Source organism: Ammospiza nelsoni, chromosome 6 (assembly GCF_027579445.1).
Source record: "Ammospiza nelsoni isolate bAmmNel1 chromosome 6, bAmmNel1.pri, whole genome shotgun sequence".
NCBI lineage: Eukaryota > Metazoa > Chordata > Aves > Passeriformes > Passerellidae > Ammospiza > Ammospiza nelsoni.
The window spans coordinates 59,732,511-59,756,391 of record NC_080638.1 but is presented as its reverse complement, the minus strand read 5'-3'; the positions used below and the strand labels follow the sequence as shown (position 1 = coordinate 59,756,391).

The 23,881-nt window shown below is 48.3% G+C and overlaps 1 protein-coding gene across 2 annotated transcripts in view; it reads left to right on the top strand.

The window, feature by feature from the left end:
- Positions 1–23,881, top strand: part of DAAM1 (dishevelled associated activator of morphogenesis 1) — a 94,945-nt gene that overhangs the window by 48,006 nt on the left and 23,058 nt on the right. For both annotated transcript variants that reach the window (XM_059474317.1, XM_059474315.1), the window contains exons 4-16: positions 4,594–4,683; positions 14,528–14,599; positions 15,989–16,083; positions 17,919–18,252; positions 19,387–19,497; positions 19,605–19,708; positions 20,099–20,165; positions 20,505–20,622; positions 20,747–20,885; positions 21,483–21,541; positions 21,871–22,058; positions 22,370–22,675; positions 22,772–22,879. In XM_059474317.1, the coding sequence (XP_059330300.1) occupies positions 4,594–4,683; positions 14,528–14,599; positions 15,989–16,083; positions 17,919–18,252; positions 19,387–19,497; positions 19,605–19,708; positions 20,099–20,165; positions 20,505–20,622; positions 20,747–20,885; positions 21,483–21,541; positions 21,871–22,058; positions 22,370–22,675; positions 22,772–22,879 (1,791 nt within the window). The remainder of the gene's footprint in view (positions 1–4,593; positions 4,684–14,527; positions 14,600–15,988; positions 16,084–17,918; positions 18,253–19,386; positions 19,498–19,604; positions 19,709–20,098; positions 20,166–20,504; positions 20,623–20,746; positions 20,886–21,482; positions 21,542–21,870; positions 22,059–22,369; positions 22,676–22,771; positions 22,880–23,881) is intronic.

Here is a 23,881-nt window from a genome sequence, read left to right as displayed (position 1 = left end):
CCCTGCTCACAGGGAATGTGTTAAAACTAGCTGATCTTTATGGTCCTGCCCAAAACAAGCTTTTTTGTCATTCTATAAACATATATATATATGTTTATACAAACTCAGCACCAACCAGCAAATTATAAATAATCATTATTTCAGTTATGGCAGTGGGTGACCCCCAGTCTCCTCCATCTACTGAATTTACACAATTTATCAACCAGAAAGGAACATTGGATTTAAAGGTTTTTAATCTTCTTTTCTTACAACCTGTAAGGATATTTTGGAGTTGCAGACCCCTCTATTGGAAGCTGTTCCTTATTTAATCTCTACTCCCAGATTCTTCATGCAGAATGTTTGATGGCACGAAGGACCTTTGGGATGAAAGGGAAAAACCCATGCTGGTCACACTGTGGTCCTGTGGACATGGGTGAGCAGCACTTGGGCTCACCCAGCTCCAGGAGCCCATCCTGGAGGTCATTCCAGAAGTCAGGAGATTTGCAGCATGCTGCTGTCTGCCTCCTGTTGCCCCCACTAATGCTCTCAGTCTGTGGAAGATGCTCATTAAAACATGGCACGAGTGAAGTGGCAGGGACAGGAGTTTGTCTCAAAGAACTGTGCTGAGAGTCTGAGGCTGGACTTGATGCTTTTCCTGCTGGGAGAGTTGAACATTTCCATCAGTGGTTTTTTGGCTTGATCTGGCCTTGCCTTCAGGAGGTGGTGGGAGTTGGCAGTGGCTACCAACCAGAGAGGTGGTGACATCTCCCTCCTTGGAGATGCTCAAAAAGCCATCTGTACATGGCCCTGCTTGACCAGGGGGTTGGTTGCCCTCAGGGCACCTCACACCACTGAGGTGCCAGCCTGGGGAGGTGCAGGTCATGGGGACCTCTGTCCCTGAGTGCTGCTGTGTGTCCTCTAAGGGAGAGCTGTGCACCACTTGTTACTTGTTTGGCCCACAGAGTTGTGCTCACCATGTGCTGAGCTGAGCCACATGTTTCTCAGGTAGCTTTAGGTGACATGTCACCTTCAGTGGAGCTTGTGCTGTGCTCAGAGAGAGGGGGTGAGGCTTGCTTGGCTGGGATGGAGAGCTGTCAGCAGAGCACACAGCATGGAAGTGCTGTACCTCCTGGAAATAGTAAAATGCACACTAAGAGTCAAAGCTTCCCTATGAGGTTTTTTTTTTAAACCATATTCATATGAAGATTTAATGTGGAAACCTGTTTCCTGATGTAAAGGTGAATAGTTTAGCTGTACAGGATAAATATTTAAGAGTAGCATATCTCTTTCCAGTAAAAACACTCTGTGCAGAGACTTCCCTTGGGTGGTAAAACGAGGCTGTTATTTTTTATGCCACTGACCTGATTCCAAAAAAAGTATTAAAAATAGTGAATTTGGCAGATCCTGACGCAGGAGGCAGCTAGGTGGAAGGACCAGAGCTGTGAAAGGTGAGGGGTGAGGGCTCTGAGGGTGATGGACACTGACCCATGGTTGTGTTCTCACTCTTCAACAGCTGCCAGCATCACACGCTGTAGTGGGAGTGTGTGGATTGCAAATGCCCCATAAAATGAATTTCCAGTTAGAATCACCTAATTATCAAGCTCATGATTATTAATTGAAGGCCCATATGGGTGTGATTTTCTGCACAGCTTCTCTGCCACGCTGTGACTCGGGTTGATTGTTAAAGGCTTTGTGGGAGCTGCATTTCTACACCTATAGCCTCCAGAAAACAGGTGCTGCTCCTGTCCTTTCTTGATCTTTGGAGCTGGAAAGGGCAGTTTCTGAGCAGCCTGCACTGAGATGCATCAGTGAGCCTAAGCAAAGGGCTGGAGGTGGCTGCAGGAATCCCCAAACACATAAAAACCAGCAAAGACCTGACTCTTCCCAGCTGAGTCACTGCTGGGGCTCTGAATTACAGTCCTTAGTCACTCCTTGATTATGAGGATTTTCATATTCACTGGGTGCCACACAGCATTTATTCAAACACCTCTCCCAAGCATCCTGCAAGATATCATTAGGTAGGTGTTGTTGAGTGATGCAGGGCTGTGGTGACTGAACGTGTTAGAGCTGAGGCACAATGAAATGTGCTGTGTGAGACTTAGAGGCATTTCTGCACCTTTTTTGGATGTGTTTGCACGTTGTCATGTGCCAGCACCTACCTAATATGTTCTTCTGTTTTGTCCCTTCTTGCTCCTGCTTAGGTTTCAGCTTGGTTTAGGTTTTTTTTTTTCTTGTTAATAAATCTTCACATTTGCACAAGTTGTCTTTTTAGGGTATGGGCATTTTGAAAGTTTCAGTAAATATTTTTCTAAGGATCTAAGTGCAGATGTGCTTTCAGGCCAGATTATCAGATTCACATGGCCAGAAAGTGGGGTCAAAGTGGAAGCAGTTTCCTGTGCTCTCTCAAACCCTCACCACAGAGGTAAATATTCATCAAGAGCCCCTTGTCCTCCCCCACACTCCCAGATTTACTTTTCCAATGAGCTGAATTTCAGCTGGGTCTCTGTGTGGGTGTCATCCTGTTGGTCACCTTTAGACTTCCGAAAAAAGTGTTCAAGGCCAGGTTGTGTGTGACCATGAGCAACCTGGTTTAGAGGGAGGAGAATGTTGGAACTGATGATAATATATACATATAATATTATATAACTGATATTATATATCTATATCTATATCTATATCTATATCTATATCTATATAATATGATAAAATGGATTATATAGATTATATTTAAGGTCTCTCCCAACCCACACCATTCTGTGATTTCTGTGAACTGAGGCTGAAGCAGAGCTTGGATGTTTGACTGGCTCATAGCCCGAGGAGACAACGGGGAAGTGCAGTTTTGATTTTGAGGCATGGAAGGGTGATTTTGAGACAAGGATTGCCCAAGGCTGGGGTGGAGGTTGGTTGCTTGATAGGGATCTCTGACCTCCCAAGGTGTAAGGACATGGGAATATTTGAGCATGGTTGGATAGTCCCTAGCTCAGGTTCTCCTCCCTGTCTCGCACTGAGCTCAGGTTTTCTCAGTCCTCTCTTTTCCCCCAGTCTCTGTTGTAGCAGCATGGGTTTTTTCTGTTGTAAAGGTGTCCAAGTCTGCGTCCAGAACTCCACCAGCATCAGCTCTGTGCAGCGTGGTGGTTTGAAGATTTGGGGTAAAAAGGTCAGGGAAGAGGCAAAGCCTCTTCAATGAATATGTAATAGAAAAAAAACTCTGCAACACCTTTCCTTTTGAGGAGTAATTTCAACCAGAAGAGAAACCAATACCTGTAGTACATAGATAAGCCTTTCTGAGCTGTTTGGGACTGCTAGCAGCCCTCTGTCACTGGTTGTTGTGCTGGAGGGCCCCTGGGTTAGGGTTACAAGATAGCTCAAAGCTCCTTTCCTTGGCTACTGGGTGCAATATGAGCTTGAATTATATCAGCTGAGTTTCCTGATGGCCTGTGGGCTTGCTGGTGCAGGGACCCATCTTTTGCCAGAGGCATCTTGCTCAGCCTTCCTCAATTGAGGCTTTGATTGGGGTACAGAAGCTGTTTTAGTTGCTGAGTGTTATTGTTCAGGCAGGGAAGATTTAACAGTTCTCCATATGGGGTTTCTTTTGGTTGCTGGAATTAAATGTGTAATTTTTAATGAGGATCCTCTTACTTAAATCCACAGTCTGGGTGGGATGAGTTGGCTTGAAGCCATGGCAGGGCTTTCCTGTGACCTTCTGCAGCCTCTCCCTGCTGCCCCCAAACCCTTCCAGCACAGGGATTATCATCAGTGCTGGTGGTTTTAAGAGACACCCATGGTTCTAAGATCAATGTTGGCTTTAGCAACGAGCCTCCCAGCCCTGCCTGAATGTTTTATTTACTTCCCTCATAAAAGCTTTGACCTACATCTAGCACCAGGAAGCGATGAGGCTTTGATAATGCTCGGGCATCCCGGCGGAGGGCATGCTGCTAAGCGAGCTTCCAAGTCAGAAATGGATGTGTGCTTTAAAACATCAGATAAACCAATAAAGGTTGCAGTCAGTAAACAGCTTTATCTCTGCCAGGCAGTACATGATGCAGTTTTGATGGAGAGGATGTAGCTCTTTATGAACTGTAGGTATTAGGAAAAGAGCTTTCTATTTTTAGCTGTAGGAAAACAAAGCAAAATCTAGTTTTTGATGATACAAGGGTGTCAGCAATGGAAATGGGCTGGACCACTTGGGGTGAGGTGCTTCAGTGAAGTAATGATGATAAAAAGAAAGGTCCTATTTGAATTTTTCTTTGCTGTGTGTCTTAGATGAGACGGCTCACCTGAAGCTGTCAGTGTGAGTCTTGTGGGCAGCAGTGATGGCTTCATGGGTGTCCTTTCCAAAACACTTACAGCCTTTAAAAGCAATGAAGGAGATGTCTAGGAGGGACAAGGCAGGGAAGTTTGCAGCCCAGAGTCAGGAGAGGTCAGCAAGAGCAGGATGAGGATTGGCATCATTGCCCTGACAAACCCAGAGTCACGGGTGATGCTGTGGGGTCTCTGCTGTGCTGTGCTGTGACCCCACATTGATTTACACTGCTTGTCTGGGGGGCTGTGTCTGTGCCATCAGTTGTTTGAGTACTCATGGTGCATGTTTTGTGTTTCTTTTCCCCTTTCCAGGATGAGCTTGACCTCACAGACAAGCACAGAGAGGCCATGTTTGCGCTGCCGGCCGAGAAGAAGTGGCAGATCTACTGCAGCAAGAAGAAAGTAAGAGACTTGTTGGGTGCTGAGCCTCTTCCCTCTCATGCAGGATGGGGGGAAGGACACAGCTCTCTTGGGGTGCCAGGTGGTATTTGGGGTGTCACAGAAATGGGCCTGTGTGACCGTGTTCACAGGGGTCCGAGGATGAGGGAAGAGACGAGGATCTGACTCCATGTTTCAGAAGGCTTGATTCATTATTTTATTATATATATTACATTAAAACTATACTAAAAGAATAGAAGAAAATATTTCATCAGAACACTAAATAAGAAGAGAAAAAGAAAGAATGAATAACAAAGGTTTGTGGCTTGGACAGACAGTCTGAGCCAGCTGACTGTGACTGGCCATTAATTAGAAACAACCACATGAGACCAATCACAGATGCACCTGTTGCATTCCACAGCAGCAGATAATCATTGTTTACATTTGGTTCCTGAGGCCTTCCAGCTTCTCAGGAGGAAAAATCCTAAGGAAAGGATTTTACATAAAAGATGTCTGCGACAGGGCTGCTCCTGGAGTGACCCTGGGAAAAGAAACTCTTTGGTTCTGAGCCCATTCAGGCTGGAGAGAGTGTCCCCACAACCCACCTGGGTGTCCCCAACACCATGCAGCACATCAGGGCCATATGGAAGGAACCCTGTGGGCACTGAAGTTGGCCTTGCAGGGGTGAGGGGCTGCTCACCACCTCCTTAGAGCCCCTCCCAGTACCTAAAGGGGCCTGATAAAACAGATGAGGACAAACCTTATAGTAGGGGCTGTTGCAGTAGGACAAGGGGTAATGGTTTTAAACTGGAGGTTTATTTAGGTTAGATTAAAGGAAGAAGGTTTTTGCAGTGAGGATGTTGAAACACTGGCACAGGTTGCCCAGAGAAGCTGTGGATGCCCCATCCATGGCATTTTTTCAGGCCAGGTTGGGTGGGGTTTGGAGCAACCTGGGTTGGTGGCAGGTGTCCCTACTGACAGCAGGGACATTGGAACCAGCTGATCTTTTAGGTTCCTGCCAACCCAAACCATTCTGGGGTTCTGTGATTCCATTGCCAAATTTGCCACTGTACCCCTCACCTGTCTGCAGGGGTGGCTGGGCAGTCACTGCCCCTCTCAGAGGCTGCTCACTGCTGTAAATGTCTCTTTTCTCCTGCTGTAGCAATGGCACCAGATTTTCCATCCACATTTTAGGCCAAGAGCAGGCTTACCTTGCTCATGTAGGATTAAGTTTTAAGCCTCTCATAAATACCCCTGAAATCCCTGTATTATTGTTAGACAGAGGCCTGCCATGCCCCAGATTTAAATGGGAGGGGAGAAGGGATGTGAACAAATTACAGGCACTGCTCTGGATCAACAGGAGAATGGGCAGGGATGCTGCTCCTCATTCCCTGGTGGATAAGCAGAGCCTGGCCCTGGTGTGTCTGGATAATGGGAGAGTTAAATCAAGCAAAGCCATGTAATTATTATGGTGAGTGCAGATTACATGCTATCTAATCTCCTGAGGAAGGCTTTAGATGGAGCTGATGGTGGCTCTTTCCCTTTCCAGACCCTCCTTGCTCTCATGGGTTTTTAAAGGCTGAGCTGTGAAACTCCTTGCTCATGGGGAAAAGGAGGGACAGAAGTGCCTGTGGCATCTTCTGAGGATCCATCTGAGCCTGGATCCTGGCTGCTGTTGTCCTCTGGTCCTCATTCCTGTCTGGCTGTTCCAGCCATTCCTTCCCTATTTGTGATGCCATAAATATACCTATAAATATACCTGTACATATAAATATAAACATACCTATTAATATAATATAACATAATATAATATAATATAATATAATATAATATAATATAATATAATATAATATAATTAATACAATATAATATAATTATATAAAACATACATATAAATATAAAATACCTGTAACTATAAATAAATACAAATATAAATATAAATGTATATGTGCACACCTGTATGTATAAGTAAATCCAGAGAGAGAGAAGTTGTGGATGCCTTATCCTTGGAAATTTTAAATTTGAATTTAAATTTAAATTTTAAAATTTAAATTCAATTTAAAATTGAGCTGCAGAGCACATGTGCCACTGTTTGTTCTGAATTTTAATTAAAAATGAGTGAGACCATATCAATGAAGGTTCTCCAGCCATGGAGGAAATCAGGAGTGACATGGGCTGGAGAGCAATGTCTGTGCACAGCAGGCTCTGGGCTGTCCTGCCCTGTGTGGTGATGGCTGGTGAGCAGCACAAACACTGGTGGATGTCCTGGCAGCTCCTGGTAAATCTCACTTGTGCTCCTGTGCATTTATGAGGCCAGATCACGTACATGGTACCTGGCATGGAGGAGAGGGGCTGGATTCCGGCTGAGAGCAGTGTCTGCTTTTGGGCAGGGCAGCAGGGCTGGCCATGGGACAGTGTCCTGCCTCCCTGAGTGGCAGTGATTTGGGAAGTGCAGGGTGTGCCCAAAGCCCGTGTTTGACAGCAAGTTGTTGCTTGAGATGCTTCTAACACTCAGTTTCACCTGGTGGGTCCCAGAGGTGGACATCAGTGTCAGGCAGCTGCCTGATTACCACCAATCCAGGATTGTCCCCTGAGCAGTTTTTGCTCTTTACTCTGCTGCCAGTTTGGGCTGGCACTTCTGTTTTGCTGTTGGTGTCACCCACCACACTCAGCTCTCCAGAGCACATCCCAGATGTTGCTGTTTTCTATATTGCCATGACAGGAAAGACTTTGTACAAGGGAACCAAAAATGAGACATTTTTTGCTGGGTTGTCCTGGAAAGAGACGTGACAGCACCTGTTGAGAGGAAATAGGGGAAATCCAGCTGTCCCCCAGGCATGTTTCTTTCCCTGGAATGTATCCCCCTGGCCTGCAGCCCTGGTTTTATCCTGGTTTCTCTGCCCTGCTGGCAGCTGGTTTTATCCCAGCCCTCAGGACTGGCTTGGCTGGGTGGAGGCTTTTTCCTCCCTGATTCTCCATCCATGGAGGGAATGGGTTTGATCCCATCCTTGTGGGCTGCACTGCATGAACTCCTCGTGGTCCCAGCCCTCCTGCATCACCCTGTGTCACTCAGGGGACAGACAGAGGGACAAAAAGCATCTTGTGGTGGGGCTGTTCTGTCAGCAGCAGCCTGAGGAGGAGCTGAACTCTGCTCTGAATCCTGCAGTGCTGGATCAGGAGAGAGATTTATAGATTATTCTCTGAAGTTGTCAGCCCCTCCGCTGCTGGGGTAAAGCAGGGAAATGCAAAAGGCAGGGATGAAATCTGCTTTTAGAAGTGGTATTTCTGGACCATGACTCGTCTCATAGCTCATCCCAAAATATTTCACTCCCTGCTGGTCCCGCTCTCCAGGAGAGGATATTGCTAGGAAGTGCAGGGAGGAAGCAGGAGGGTTTCCAGATTTGCTGTTTCTTTGGCTGTGGGTTTGCCTCAGTGCAGGAGTGTGACTCAGGATGGCCTTTTTCCAGAGGGAGTTAATGATTAACCCTTGGTGCTTAGTCTGCAGGACCTGTTTAACCACAGGAGATTTGGCTCCTGACAGCCCATGCAGGTCATGCCAAGCTGTTAGAGCAGCTCAAAGGGTGGCTTTTATGAGCCTCCAAATACAGATTGGTGCAAGGTGTTAGAAGCTCAGAATAAATAACCAGGTGGGAGGGATGGGTAGTGACAAACAGCTGATGTAATGCAGAGTTCTGCCCCTCTCCCTTTGGGTGCAGCTGAGCATTTCCAAAGCTGGAGCAGAGGAAAATGACCTGCAGGGATGCCAAGGGATGCTGAGCTCTGTCAGCTTGTGTTTAGAACCCAGTGGCATCACACTAACCCCGGGTGCATTGCTCTGAGCAGTGTGAAGCAAAGCTTGCATCTAAAATTTCCTCAGGGGTCAGATAAAAACCTTTTGCACTAGGAAAAGGCAGCAGTGGTGATTTTTCAGGGGAAATATGTAATAAATGAGTGATGTCTCTCCAATAATCCTCTATTTCCCAGGCAGACAGCCTCTTTCCCTTCCAACTGCTCCTTCCACCCACTCCCTCCAGAGAGCTTTGCTTTCCAGCTCCTGCTTCCACTTGTCCTCCTTTTTTGGGGCTTGCCTTCCATTTCCTTCATTTAAAAAACATCAATCCCCCATATTTTTTGCTGCAGTAGCCAGAACTAAGAGCAAAAGCTGACAGAGATGGCATGCTGGGGAGGGGAGGATAAATCAGCTGGGCATTTTGCCATGCTCCAGGGTCACCTGGGATGGATGGGAAGGATCTCATGACCTCTGAACATGCAGATAGACCTGCTGTTATTGCAGCAGCAGGTTGAAATACCATCTCAGGTGTCATTTGCTCAGGCTGACAGAGAGAAACTGCCTGTTTGCATGGCTGGGGATGTTTTTCACTGGGAAATGTTTATAGTTTTTATCTTTCAAGGTAATTCCCCTTTTAGTTCCAATCACAACACACTTTTGTTTAAGCAAGGTTTTTCTCCCTCACCAGCCAAAAAATGCATCTGTTAGCAATCTTTTTTGGATTTTGAAGCAGAGCTTTTCAAACAATGAACCAGCTGACTACCAAAGGCATCTGGTCATGCTATATTTGCTTATGGGGAGCATAATTTTTAAACCCTGGGAAAAGTGTACAAGGGCACGTGTGTGTGTTTGTGGAGGAGAGGGCATAGCAAGTGTTAGCATATGGAAAAACCAGAGCAGGCTGGGCTGGGCTGGTTCAGACCCTGAGAGCCCAGCTTGGGGAGAGTCTGATGAAATTCCAGCCTTTTGCAGCAGGGCTCCATGGGGAAGCAGCTTTGGTGAATCATTTAGGTTCTGTTTCAGGGGTACCTGGAGGGATGAGGGAGCCTTGGGGGGCTCTGGTGGGTCCAAATCTCCACCAGCACTCTCCTGGCAAAGGCTGGGCCATGCTGGTGGAGCTGGGCTGGATTTAAACATCTCAGAGAGGCTGCTTGGCTTTAAAACCCATCCATGCCACAGCCTGCTTCCTCTCATCATCCAGGTGGATCATCCAGAGCAGTCAGGGAGGAAAGGGTTGCCAAAATGCAGTGAGCTGCCACTGCTGCCAGCTTTCCCTTGCCCTGCTGTTATGGAGCAGCAAGGAGGGGTGGGGAACACTGTGCAGAATAAAAGTTATGTCAGGACAATGTGTAAAAATGAAGGGGGTGTTTCTGTTTTTGCAGCTGGTGCCAATTGAAGAGGGTTTTTTTTTAATCCTTTCCTGAGGAGTTCTCCTGGGGCAGACCAGGCTTGGAGGTGGTGCCAAGAGGGAGGTGAACCACCAAAATCATGGAATTGTTAAGGTTGGAAAGACCTCTGAGATCACTGAATCCATTAACCCAGTGCTGCCGTGCTCACCCTTAAACCATGGCCCCAAGAACCACATCCCCACTTTTCTGAACACCACTCCCTGGGCAGCCTGTTCCAGTGCCTGACCACATTTTTAATGAAGAAATTATCCCAGATATCCAATCCAAGCCTCCCCTGGCACAACCTGAGGCCATTTCCTCTTGTCCTGTCACTTGCTACCTTGGAGAAAAGCCACTGGTGGTGTCACTGAAGGGCTTGCATGGAGCTGGCTGCTGTGAGCCAGCCCTTTCCTTCCAGCCCTGTGGGATGTAGCGTGGTGTATTGGACATCAGCTGGGTGGGGAGCTGAGCCAGCCACCATCAGTTATCCCAAAGAGCTCCAAATCCAGTTATCCTAAAGCACCACCATGGTAGGGAAGCAGGCTGCTGGTTCAGGTGTGACATCTTCTGCATGGTCAGGAGCTGTGAGGTGCTGCCAGAAGCTTGTTTAGGAAGCAAAGCAGGTGTGACAAAGCACTGAGGAGCATCTCAGGTGTCTGTCCCCACCACCATGGGGACATGCTGGGAGGCTGCACTGCTCCCAGCAGCTGCATCCTGCAGGTCAGAGCAGCAGGAGCTTGTGGGGAGGCTCCTTCCAGGTGCAAACAGGTTGAGAGAAGCCTTGAAATTGCTTTGAGCCACTACTGGCTGAGCCCCCACCTCCTCTGCATTGGGAAGAGAAGAAATTCTGGCAGTGGGAGCTGCTGACACTCCAAGGGGGAGGCACAAGGGCTGTGGAAGTGTCAGGCTCAAAACCAAGACATGACAGGGCTGGGGAGTGTGAAATCTCTGGGATGGCTGGAGCTGCCAGATTGGTGACCTTCACATGGGAAAGCTCCTGCTAATGACTGGGCACTGTTTTCCCTGCAGTGCTGAGCAGGGGATGGAGCGCATTTATGGGGTTCACATCACAGCAGCCCCTGCCGCCCTGGAACAGAGCAGCATCCATCAGCCCCATGCACAGGGCTCAGGACAGCAGGGGCTGTGACATGAGAGGGTGACCTGGCGACAGCAGGGCTGCAGCTGATGAGATTTGTGGTTTTGCCAGGTCCCTGGAAAGAAGAAACAGGTGAGGGGCTCAGGTGGAACAAAGCAGGGGATGCAGCAAGGGCTGCCCTTGTCTGTGCAGCTTTGGCACAGCTTAATTTTTGCAGCTGAGCACATGTGGGCCTGGAGGACAGTGAGGGACGTTGATGTGCAATTAAAGCCATCAGTGTCTCTGACAGCAGCTCAGTCTGGATTCCAGCAGGGTTCAGATCAGCCCTCACTTCTCTGCTGTTTGAGAGCACCCACAGCAGCTTCAGCACAGGGAAAAAAAAGGATTTGGGAGATGTTCAGTGGTGCAGTGGAACATCCTGGAGACACTCACCTTGGAGGTGCTCAGCTCTGTGTCTGGAATCCCTCCCTGCCGGCAGGCTGCAAAACCCACGTCCCCAAAACCCACCCTGCGTGCTGGGAAACCATTTTTCACACTCAACTTTTCAAACCTTGATGCTGGAGAGGTTCCTCCCTCCCCCTGGCGCTGAGCAGAGCCTTGTGACTCACTTCCCTCTGGGCTGTGCCTTTGTCAGGAGATTTCTTTACCACCAGGAGCACACCAAAGGACACTTCTCAGTGTGCTGTAGACCATTAGCCCCAGTAATTACCACTGAGCAACATCCTGCAGGGAGCTGAGGGGAGGGAAGCCCCTGCTCTGATCTTTGCCTGCTTTATTGTGCAGTCCCCCTTTGCCTGGGAAGCTGCTTTCTGAGGAGCCTGCCCAGCTGCTCGTTGGAATTAATGAGGTTCTGCTGCACTTAATTGAGAGCACTCTCTAAATTGGGGGTTTCAGGGAGGAAATGCAAGAGCCCAAGGGAGCCGAGCAAAGGGAAATATTTATAATGCAGCACGTTAATTATAAATGAACAGTTTAGCCAATTTTGTTGTTCAGCCTCCCCTCCACCCCCCTGGAGACCTTTATTTGCTCCAGTGCTTCTTTTCAACACTAAATGAGCAGCAGGTCCCCATCCCTGGCTGCCTCACAGGTGTTCCCAGCACAGGGCAGGTCCTGGGCTGTGGGGTGAGCCAGCCCTGCTGCTTTCCCTGCAGGGATCTCACTCCCTGGGCACATCTGGACACCTCTTGCTACTGTGCCATGCTGAGGACCTTGCCACCTTTCCCAGCTGGTGCCTCTGCCTCTGGTGTTTGCAAGTGTCCTGGTTTAGGGCAAATTTGGGAGAGAATTTCCAAATGAGGGCCCCTCCCCACAACCGCTTCAGGAAGGATTCCTTGGAGACAAGTGGAAAGAACCTGTTTATTTAACAGGCACAGAACCCCCAGCACACAGAATGAACAATACTGGGTGATACCACTCTGACACTGCTCTGAAAAAGATGACAAATTCAGAAAGTCTCTCTGGGGGTGCTCGCTCTGTTCTCAGTCCCTCAGCGCTGGCGCAGCTGCTGCCCAGAGTAGGCCCCGCTGGGCCACAAGGTGCAAACTCTCGGGGTTTGCCAGGGCCCAGCCCGGAGCAGGCTCGAGATGGTCGAAAAAAAGGAGAGGAGAAACAGTCCAGGAAGAAATTTGGACTGTTTAGCTAAACTAGCTAATGAGCAGAAGCAAAAGCAAGCAGAAGCAAAGCAGAAGCAAGAGCAAGAGAGCAAAGCGAAAAGCAAAAAAGCAAAAGCTGCACTAGCTCCTGCCCTGCTCCTGTCTCTGTATCCCACCAGGCTGATAACAAAACCCAAACAAAACTTTCACTCTTCAGAGCCAGTCTTGAAGGCGCAGAACATAATATCCAGCATAAACAGAACACATGAGTGGGTATATGAGCATCATCACGTCACCCTGGGACAGAAAGAGATGCTCCTTATAAGAGGGACAATGGGAAGGACCTTCTTGACACCTCCAGGAGGTGACAGGACCATGCTCAAGGCACCTGTGAGTGTCCCAGCTCTGCTGTTCCCTGGAGTCCATTTGCATGCTGGACTCTAAAGTGGGGCAGGAAAGCTGGGAAAATCAGAATTCCCACAAGCTTTGTGCAGAGCCTTGCCCTGGCAGGGCACAGAGAGGGTTGGCACAAGTGCCCAGGGCTCAGTGAGGAGCTGAAAGCCCTGATGGCCGTGTCAGACAGAATTGACACTGAGCAGATAGGTGACCTGAGCCTCAGCCCAGCTGCTTGGCACCTCTGAGGGACTGTGGGGTCAGGAGAAAGTGTTAAAGCAAAGGGCAGAGCTTTCCAGGCCTCTTGGTGCTCTCAAAGTTGTGGCACAGCCGAAGGAGGGTCAGGTCTGGAGGCACTCCTGTGCTGCCCAGGGGCAAACTGAGTCTCATCCAAATTACCTGTCCTTGACTTTGCTTGTCCTCATCTTGGCACACTGCAGCTTGGGAAGTTTGGATGCACAGAAGTTTTCCAGCTAAGCCTCTTGAGGCACAGTGAATGTTTGGGGTTCTGCTCCTCAGGCTCACTGAAGCAGCCACAGTTGTTTGTGAGCACAGAGATGGGGGCAGAGAGGAGCTTCTGTCCTGCTCCCCCATCACAGGTGTTTGGGGTGTGAAATGAGGTTTACAAACAGCTCTGAAAGTTAGGGAAGGGGCAGAGCCATGCAGCCAGTCAGGCTGTGATCAGAAGATGGTTATGATGCAAGATGTTTGGGATCTGTGTAGAATTTTTTGACTCCAGCCTAGACCTGTGGGCATTTCTGCTATGAAATCCTCTTCTTCTTTTGGTATATATGTTTTTTAAGAAAATAAAGTGAATGAAAAGGTTAATTATGAAGTATTCCCTCAAATTCTGCCTGCTTACTCCATGCAGCCCCTGGGAATGTGCAGCATTAGTTACCTGAGCTGGTCTCAGAGATTCTTTAGTCATGTCCTACAAGAACAAGGTAGAACCTGAAAACCCCTCTTGAGCCCTGACAGATGCAGGGTATTGTAGACCAGGGTGGCCAGAGGAGGCTCTGCATCACTCAGTGTCACAGATCATGGGCCCAGGGGTGACATCCTTTAAGAGGTGACATTGCCAGATGCATGTTCCCTCCCAGTGACTTATGAAGTCCCCAGAGGAACTGTTGTGCCTGGAGTCTCTCTTAGGTTGTTGATATGTTGATAAGTCATGGGTCTGCCTAGATCATGTCACATTTAAACATTCTTCATTGCTTGTAAACATTTTCCCCCGTGAGCATACTCAAGGCTGTGCAGCCAAATCTTCAAGGGCACTGTAGAGTTGAAACAAGAGAGATTTGGATGTAAAATTTCAGTCTGGTTTCCCTGAAGCTGATAATCACAAGACTGATGCAGTATCAGTGGGGCAGTGTTTGGTCACAAGCAGATGGTGTAATTGTATTTATGGCAGTTCAATAAATCAGGTAATGTTTGCATAGCTGGAGTCAGAGGGAAGCTCAGAATATAGAAAGTCACACTTATATTAACATAAAATAATGCAAGAGCTCAGGGATGCTTCAGAAATGGTTGGTCATGAAGGGCAGGGAATGTTAATACTATTTTTTTACTAATCTGGCTTTGTTTCACTTTTTTTTTATCCCCTACCCAGGACCAGGAAGAAAATAAAGGAGCCACCAGCTGGCCAGAGTTCTACATTGATCAGCTGAATTCCATGGCTGCTGTGAGTATCCCTGGTGACTCTGAACCCCAGGTGGGGCAGCAGCAGGGTGGGGACAGTGCCAGCACTGTGCCTCAGAGGGTGGCAGTGTCACCTGTTACACCAACAGCTGCACAATGGAGATGTTCCTGCTGAACCTGGGTGTTCTGTGAGTCACAGAACCATGGGTGGGGTTTGGGTGGCAGTGTCACCTGTAACAGGTACAGCTGCACAATGGAGGTGTTCCTGCAGCCCCTGGGGTGTTCTATGCAGCCACAGAGCCAAGGATGGCTGGGGTTTGGGTGGCAGTGTCACCTGTTAGGTGACAGGTACAGCTGCACAATGGAGATGTTCCTACAGCTCCTGGGGTGTTCTGTGCAGCCACAGAACCATGGGTGGGGTTTGGGTGGGAAGGGACCTTAAAGGACATCCAGTTCCACCCCCCTTCCACCAGACCAGGTAGCTCCAAGCCCCATCCAGCCTGGCCTTGAGCAGTCCCAGAGGGATGAGCAGGGGCTGTGAGCCAGCAGGGAGTGTGCTGATCCCCCTGGGAAGGCAGGAACACCCAGTGCTGGCCATGGGCTGCCAGCCAGAAAGGGCCCTGAGCCTGAGCAGAGCTTGTGATCAAAGCCTGCCAGATGCCTGCAGGGTGGCTTTGATCTCCCTGACGTGCTGCTGAAGAGGAGCTGGGTTAAATGGAGGGGTCAGCGCAGCTCCTCATATCTGCTGGGTCCCTTTTTGCCTTGCATTAGCCTCAGCCAGGGCTGGCAGGGCTCACCCTGACACCTCTGGGGGCCCAGCACTGCTGGGTGCTGCAGGAACCACTCAGGGAGCTGCTTTAGCTGTAGCTGTGCCTCATGCATGCCCAGGGAGCAGGCAGCCCTGGTGCAGGAGTCAAATCCCAGCCCCAGCCCCAGCTGGAGAGCAAAGTCCAGTGTGGGAGATGCATCCTCTGCACACAGCCCCTGTCCCCAGCTGAGATCCACACTGCTGGGTTGCACTGGGAGACTTGGGAATGACAGGGCTGGCTGTTCACCATCCCCATGGCTTCCTCTGTATGATCTCCAATAGCCTAATGCCTTTTTTGGATGTCTTTTTTTTACATTGTGGTGCCCCAAACTGCCCCCAGGACTCAAGGTGAGGCCACAGCAGTGCAGAGCAGAAATTGTGTGGGGCTTGGAGGCAGTGCCTTCATCCCTCTGTCCCCATCCAGGCTGTCTCCTTGCAGAGCATGGAGTGGTTTTCCTCACAGCTCCTTTTCCCAAGTTCTGGGATTGCCATAAGGATTCCAGACTTCCAGGGTGGGTTTAGGATCCCCATGGCTTGGCACAGTGGGTGGTGGGCACTGCCACTGCCACTCCTTGGGCACACAGGGGGATTCCCCTTCTGATTTCTGCCTTCCTCCTTGCACAGAGAAAATCCCTGATCGCCTTGGAAAAAGAAGATGAGGAGGAGAGAAATAAAACAATTGAAAGTTTGAAGACTGCACTGCGGACAAAACCAATGAGGCAATTCCCTTTCCTTTTCTTTTCCCTTTCCTTTTCCTTTCCCTTTCCTTTTCCTTTCCCTTTCCTTCCCCTTTTCCCCTTCCCCTTTTCCCCTTCCCCTTTTCCCTTTCCCTTTCCTTCTTTGGATTTGAGTTCTCTGCCAGAGCAGGGGTTAAATAGGAATATAAATGGGAGCTGTACAGGGTGAGAGAGGTGAGGACTCTGAGGCACTGCCTTTTTTTTGTTTCACCAACTGCTTTTTTTTGTGTCACATTTTGTCATTTTGTTCCTTTTTCTTGGTCCTTTTAGTGATCAAGAGCCACCAGGACCTCCCTGTTTATTCAGGCAAATCAGGCAACTTTTTTATTTTTCCAAATTTTCCTTTGTACTGAACAGAATGTAAAAATTCCTTGAAGATTTTTTTTTCCAAGAAAACAACAATTTTTATTGGTCAGTTAGGACCTTTGTTTCAACTTCAGCTCCTCTTGCACTTTATAAGGGAGTAAAGTCACATGAATCTTCAGGCTTTTATGAAATTGAAAACAATTTTTGATGGGAGGATAAATCAAGGCTGGGATGCTTTCTGAATGTCTGTAGCTTTTCCTAATTTCATTTTCTCTGGAGTCTGCATGCACACTTTTGCAACACCTAAGGTGCCTCAGGTTGACATCTTCTGATGGGAATATGTTCCATTGGGAAATGCCTGACTTGCTTTGGTTATGGAAGAAACAAATTTACTATTGCTTGCAAATATCTTTCCCTTTTTCACCTGCGGTTGATGGTAAGAAATTCCCAGGGTCTGGGGTGAGCACCTGATTTCTGTGACACCTGGACCTTGTGGGTGCTTGTGGGACCTTTTAAGGATTTTATAAAGTTTCATGGTGGCCAGCCATGAAACTTTATCAAATCCTTAAAAGTGATGTTTGAGTGTTTTTTGAGGGATGCAGCAGGCTCTGCAGGAAATTTTACCTGTTGGAGCCACTTTTTCACCCAGGGAAGTGAACACCAACTTTCCTGTTGACTTTGGCTGGATGAAGAGCAGCTTTGAAGCAGAGAAAGCAGTTTCCCCCAAGCCTGCAATTACTCCTTTTGTTGCTGCCCATCAGCATGGCTTGTTTTGAATTAAAATCATCCCAGTGTTGGGATGTTCTTGGCTCGTTTGCTTTCCAGCCTTTTGCCAAAGCAGAGGACACCCAGCCTGGGTGGCACTGGGCATGGGGGCCCTAAAATGCCTCAGCAGGGTGCAGTGGGTCTGGTGAACCTGCCTGGGCACTGCCCTGTGTTTGCTGTCTGCTTTCTGTTCAGTGGTGTTGTAAATCATCGAAAAAATCAGAAATCCCTTAAAATTGGGGAGGTGTGCCTGAGGAAGGAGAAGGGTATGGATGGTGAGGTGGTGAGGCAGGAGAGGTGACATTGAGGTGTCTGCAGCTGATGAGGAGGTGACTTCAGGGCTTGGGATCTTCTTCCAGCTCAAAAATTGTCTCAAGACTCAGGTTGGTGTTTTTTGCAGAGTGACTGCAAACTTCCAACCTCCATCCCGAGACTTGTGTTGGTTGCTGGGTTAGCTGGTTCTCTTTGAAATATCCTCACTCTGAGGAACCTTGTGCAGGTAGCATAGGCAACCAGGCACCAATTAAATTGATTTTTACACCCCCATGGTGTAAAAATCAATTTATTTGTGTCTGGGCCACGGGAATCCTTCAGGCTTTCTGATATCCATGAACAAGTATACAGGAAGGTTCTAGGTGTGCATCAACAGATTGTTTGGGGGTAAAAGGCAAATCATAAATTAATAAATAAAGAAATAATAATGAATTTATAAATAATTATAAAGTGAAAACCCCCTTTTCTGGCAGGTTTGTGACCCGCTTCATCGACCTGGATGGCTTATCATGTATCCTCAACTTCCTCAAAAGCATGGACTATGAGACAGCAGAGTCTCGAATACATACCTCGCTCATTGGATGTATAAAAGCACTAATGAACAACTCCCTGGGCAGGGCCCACGTCCTGGCCCACCTGGAGAGCATCAATGTCATTGCTCAGAGTCTGAGCACAGAGAATATTAAGACAAAAGTGGCAGTGCTGGAAATCATGGGCGCCGTGTGCCTGGTTCCCGGTGGCCACAAGAAGGTACTGGAGGCCATGCTGCACTACCAGAAATATGCCAGTGAAAGGACTCGTTTTCAGGTAGGTGGGTGTGCTGGTTTTGGATTGGTAATTTCAGATTTTTACTAATTTTGAGATTTTTTTTTTTTGTTAATGGATTAAAGAGTGTGATGGGTTTCGTGTCAGTTAATTATTGGTGTGTTTACTTCTTGTTGTGAGGTAGGATTAGGTGAAAGGTACAGCAGGTTTAAAACTTTAAAGGGTATAAAAATTTTATTAATAAACTAAAAGGAAATAAGGGAAAGTAATTAAAAGGAAAAAAGTGGTAGGAATTAAAATAAACTCTTCAGAGCACTTCACAGCCTTTTTTTTTTCTTATTGATAATGTAAAGAAACAAAACCTACAATTTCTAGTCAGTTCATTATTTCTAAAATAGGGGTTTTTTCAGTTTACTTAGGGAGAGAAGTTTTTTTGGTTTTGGTTTTTTTTTTTTGTTAATGTTATGGAGATTTTTTATTAGAGGGAAAAACCCAGTTCTTTTGTGGTTTCTAATTTCTTCACTGATAACAGCTGTTTGGGGAGCCCTGTTATCATGAAGCCCCTCTTGTCTTCTACAGGTTTTCTTACAGTTTGTTGATGGGTTATGTTGATTTATGGGGTATTGTTTTCAAGATGAGTTGTTTAAAGCTAAAAATTTTTATTATTTATTTCTAAATCGGTTCCTTTATTTTAAATTTTGTTCCTTGGGAATGAAAATTTTTTCATCACTTCCCTAGATTTCCTCCATTCCAAACCATAACAGTGGGTATCCACTCACCCCTCAGCCCCTGAAATTCAGCATTCCTGACCCTTTCTCCTCCTGAATATCTGAGTGGCAGCTTGCAAATGTTTTGTTATGGCTGTTTGCAAGTTGAAAAATCCAGAATTACCCCAGAGCTGTGTCTGATGAGATCTGCAGCTAAGCACAGAGGGAGGAAACAGTTATTTAAGGTGAAACCCACCAAAATAAAAGGCTTGTTTGTGCAGGGTCCCTGGGGTCAGAGCTCTGCAAGGCTGCAGCATTGCTGGATGGGCTGGTGCTGGCCCAGATGGGTGCTGGGGTGGCCAGCAGCTGATGGAGCATCACCAGGAGCTGTTCCTGCCCGTGTTCCCCGGCTGTTTGGGCAGCACTGGGGCTGTCACAGGGCACTGAACTGACCCCTTGTGTTTGGCAGACACTGATCAACGACCTGGACAAGAGCACGGGCCGGTACCGAGATGAAGTGAGCCTCAAGACAGCCATCATGTCCTTCATCAACGCTGTCCTGAGCCAGGGGGCAGGCGTGGTGAGCACCAGGGAGGCCTTGGGGTGTGCTTGGGGTGTTTTTTTATTTCAGTGAACTTTCTGAGGGTGTGCACCTTGCTGTGCTGAGCCCACACCTGTGCCTTGCAGGAAAGCCTGGATTTCAGACTGCATCTGAGATATGAATTCCTCATGCTGGGCATCCAGCCAGTCATTGACAAACTAAGGCAACATGAAAATTCAACCCTTGACCGGTGAGTAGGGACCCCCAGCACATTTGTGATTTTTGTCTGCTGCCCTTCCTTCAGGTGTTGGTCTAGAGTCACACCTCTTACAGAAATTCCTTGCTGTCTCCAGAGAGGGAGAAAAAAATTCCAACAGGGTTTTGCTGCATTATAATGTAGGGTTGAGTTGGGGAGGATGTGCCATCAGGGGTTCAGGGGATGCTGTCAGCCCTCATCCACCTCTTCTCATCCCAAAAGGCTCCTTGCACATCCAGTAGTGATTAGGAGATCAGGGATGAAGGTCCACTTGGTGTTTCAAGCCCTCCCAGCGTCTGGTCCACTGACAAACTCATTGTCACATTTATATCTGCTTTTAACAGGTTCTTCTGGTTTAGTTTTTTTCCCCCTTTCTTTCCTCAGGCACTTAGATTTCTTTGAAATGCTTAGAAATGAAGATGAACTGGAGTTTGCCAAAAGATTTGAGCTGGTGAGTATGAATGCTGCTGATGCAGACACTGGCACTCACTGTCACAGTTAGTTTTAGAAGAGTGGTCAAAGGGACAAAGAGTGGTCTTCTGGATAAAATGTGGAGCTTGGAAGTCTTTCCTGTTGCTCTGCACTTTTGCAACATCTGTGTGGAGCCTGCTTTAGCCCTTTTGTCCTTTGCCTGCCCAGCAGCTCTGTTTGCCCCTCACAGGGCACTGGGGTTAGTTTGTCTGTCAGTTTTGGGGTGGGGGTGACTCATGGGGTGTGGAGCTGAGACTCGGGGATCAGGAGATGCTGTTGTGGCTGCAGTGGCCTGACCCTGCCTGTCTCCTGCCCACAGGTCCACATTGACACCAAAAGTGCAACTCAGATGTTTGAGCTGACGAGGAAGAGGCTGACGCACAGCGAGGCGTACCCGCACTTTATGTCCATCCTGCATCACTGTCTCCAGATGCCTTGTGAGTCCCAGGAGAGGCCAGGAAAGCCAGGGCTTGCTGGGGGCTTGGCAGCACAGCCCTCCTGCCCTGCAGTGTCACAGCCTGCCCTGTGCTTACGTCAGTCTGTCCCCTTCCTTCCCTGCAGATAAAAGAAGCGGCAACACCGTCCAGTACTGGCTGCTGCTGGACAGGATCGTGCAGCAGATTGTCATCCAGAGTGACAAAGGGCAGGACCCTGATGCCACTCCCCTGGAAAACTTCAACATTAAAAATGTTGTACGAATGTAAGTGCTCAAGGGTCACTGTTCCTTGCTGGTCACTGTCACACATCACACAGTGGTGTTGCTGTCCTCGGTTGGACATGAGCCAGCATCCCTGGAGCTGTTGGCTTCACCCCACCTTAGCAATGAAGCCCATCCCTTTTGTTAGACAGCACTTGCAAGTAATATTTGAGATTTAGGAGTTTTTGTGTGTTCTCTGATAAATTTTATATATTAGAGATCTCAGTGTCCTCTGTCTTCCATCAAATTGAATCCCATTTGAATTCTTCTGAACGATTGAGTTTTGAAGATGCACATTTAGCACAATTTCACATATCTTTTATACGTCCCTTTTAAGTTCCATGGTGACAGAGTGACAATTAGCTATGGAGCTTGTAGTAATTAAAATTGTTTATATGCTTTCTGATTTCTCTCTATGCCCTCTGCCCTGTAAATCTCTTCCTATCAGAAAAAAAAATCTCCCCTCTCTGAGGGGAGACACAGCAGAGCTATTAGTTTGGAGCCCTAAATTCCACTTCCTCAGTCGTGTCCCTTGCTGGTGATGGTCTCCTGTTTGCTGTAGTAGGATTGTCTCACGTGCTACATCTCCTCTCCTTTTAGGTTAGTCAATGAAAATGAAGTCAAACAGTGGAAAGAGCAAGCAGAAAAAATGAGAAAAGGTGAGTGGTGGAGGAATACACAGTGTGAACTCTAATCTTGGCTAAACAGTTACCATATACATTTATTCATATGTTTATTTATACATATATCTGCAGGCTTTATTGAAAGGCTGAGATAGTGTCATGCCATGGGGCTGACATTAAAAATGGGCAAAGAAAATTATATTTTTTCATAGAGAGGCTCCAAAGGGGGTACTGAGGCACAGCACAGGCTCCTTTTTGCCAACTGCAGCTTCTCTGCAGAGCAGTGTGGGGTTTAGCCCCCCATGGGCTGCTGTTGGCAAAAAGGAGTGTTTGTCACCCAAAGTGCTCTCCTGGGGCTGTTTCAGAGCACACAGAGCTGCAGCAGAAGCTGGAGAAGAAGGAGAGGGAGTGTGATGCCAAGGCCCAGGAGAAGGAGGAGATGATGCAGACGCTGAACAAGATGAAGGAGAAGCTGGAGAAGGAGTCCAGTGAGCACAAGCAGGTCAAGCAGCAGGTGGCAGATCTGACAGCACAGCTCCATGAGATGAGCAGGGTGAGACCTGAAACCTGCTCCTGTTGTGGGCCCAGTCCCTAATCCCCTGCATGTGCTGTGGGGTGATTCCAGGAGGCTCAGCTGCATGGGGGGACTGAGAAAGAGCTTGTTGGAAGAGCCACCAAGGTGTCTATCCCTAGTGATGGGCTGATTCTGCCTCTCAGCTGCATTGAGCCGGGAGTGTTGAAGTCTTTGAATGCTTTGTTTTTTCTGAAAATTTAACCAAATTAATTAAAAATCAGCATGGGGGTATTTTTTAGGTGGTGTCCCCACCTCCATATGACCAGTCCCCATCCCTCTCTCTCTCCCAGAGGGCAATCTGTGCTGCCAGCCCTGGAGGACCTCCCATGCCGCCAGGAGCACCTGGGGGCCCTTCGCCTTCTCCAACTCCCGGCTCCCTCCTGCCCCCTCCACCGCCCCCCCCACTCCCAGGGGGGTGTCCCCCACCTCCTCCCCCACCTCCTCCTCCCGGTGGTCCCCCCCCTCCCCCTGGCCCCCCACCCCTCGGGGGGCTGATGCCTCCCCTTGGGGCACCCCCGGGCATGGCCTTCAAGAAGAAGAGCATCCCTCAGCCAACCAACGCCCTCAAGTCCTTCAACTGGTCCAAGCTTCCAGAGGTAAGCCGGGCAAAACTTTGGGCACTGAGGTGCTGGATGGTGATGTGAGGGCAGTGGATGAGGACCCCCACCTGCAATGCTCCCGCTGTCTTGCAGAACAAGCTGGCAGGCACCGTGTGGACCAACATAGATGACACAAAAGTGTTCAAAATCCTGGACCTGGAGGACCTGGAGAGGACATTCTCAGCCTACCAAAGACAGCAGGTAACAGCTGGCCCAGGGTGGGCACACCTGGGTGAGGTGCCACCATTGTGGGATCATGTGGTTTCACTGGTGGTCCCAAAACACATCTCCTATCATTATTTCATACCAAAGCCATGTTGGCCAGATCAGCTCCATCTGCTTTGTCCCCTCATCCATGTACCAGAGCCTTGGTGTTGAGCTGTTCATGGCTCACTGGGCCTGATTCCACACACCTGACCATGTGCACCCTGAAGATGGATCACCAAAAAAACACACACACACACAAAAAAGAGACAGGGAATGTTATGAAAATAACCCCCAGATGTGGCCACAGTTGGGTAATATTTTTGGATTGCTGTTAACAGCAACTTCTCCATGTGTCTGTATTGGGTGGAAAATTTCTATCCCTCTCTGGCCAAGAGGGACTAAGTTTTGCCCACATCTACCATGGGTGGGTCTCTTCTTTTTATTTTTGTAGTGAGCCAAGAGCAAAATGTGAGCTTTGAACAAATATCCCAAACCAAAATAATGTCATTGCAGGCAAAATTCTCTGCTTTTTAATCTCCTGCTCAAGCACTGCAGGCCCAGTTTGGAAGGCATCAAAGCACATGAAGAAAATTAGACACTTATTTTACCCCAGGCAGGGTGAAAATGGGAAGAAGTGTTTCAAGAAGGCAGGAGAAAAAGCAAGGAGAGAGGCTGAAAAAGGATAAAAAGGATGTTCACGTGCTGAACACCTGGCTGTGTTCCTGGGAGGAGAGAGCAGCTTGTCTCCTTCGTGCCAGGCCCAGCCAGAGGGATGGTGCCAGGAAGGAGTGGACCAGACCCATTAAGCTCATTAGGCAGTGTGAGAGTTTAATCTGTTCCAGAGGCTAATTGAAGGAAAGATCAGGGTGGATTAGAGCAGGGCAAATATCAAGAGTAACCCACCAGCAGTACGTGCTGCCTGCCCCAGTGTTTTGGGAAGAGGTGACCACAGCAATGTCTCCTTCTCCTGGCATTTTTTGAGCTTGACTCATTCCT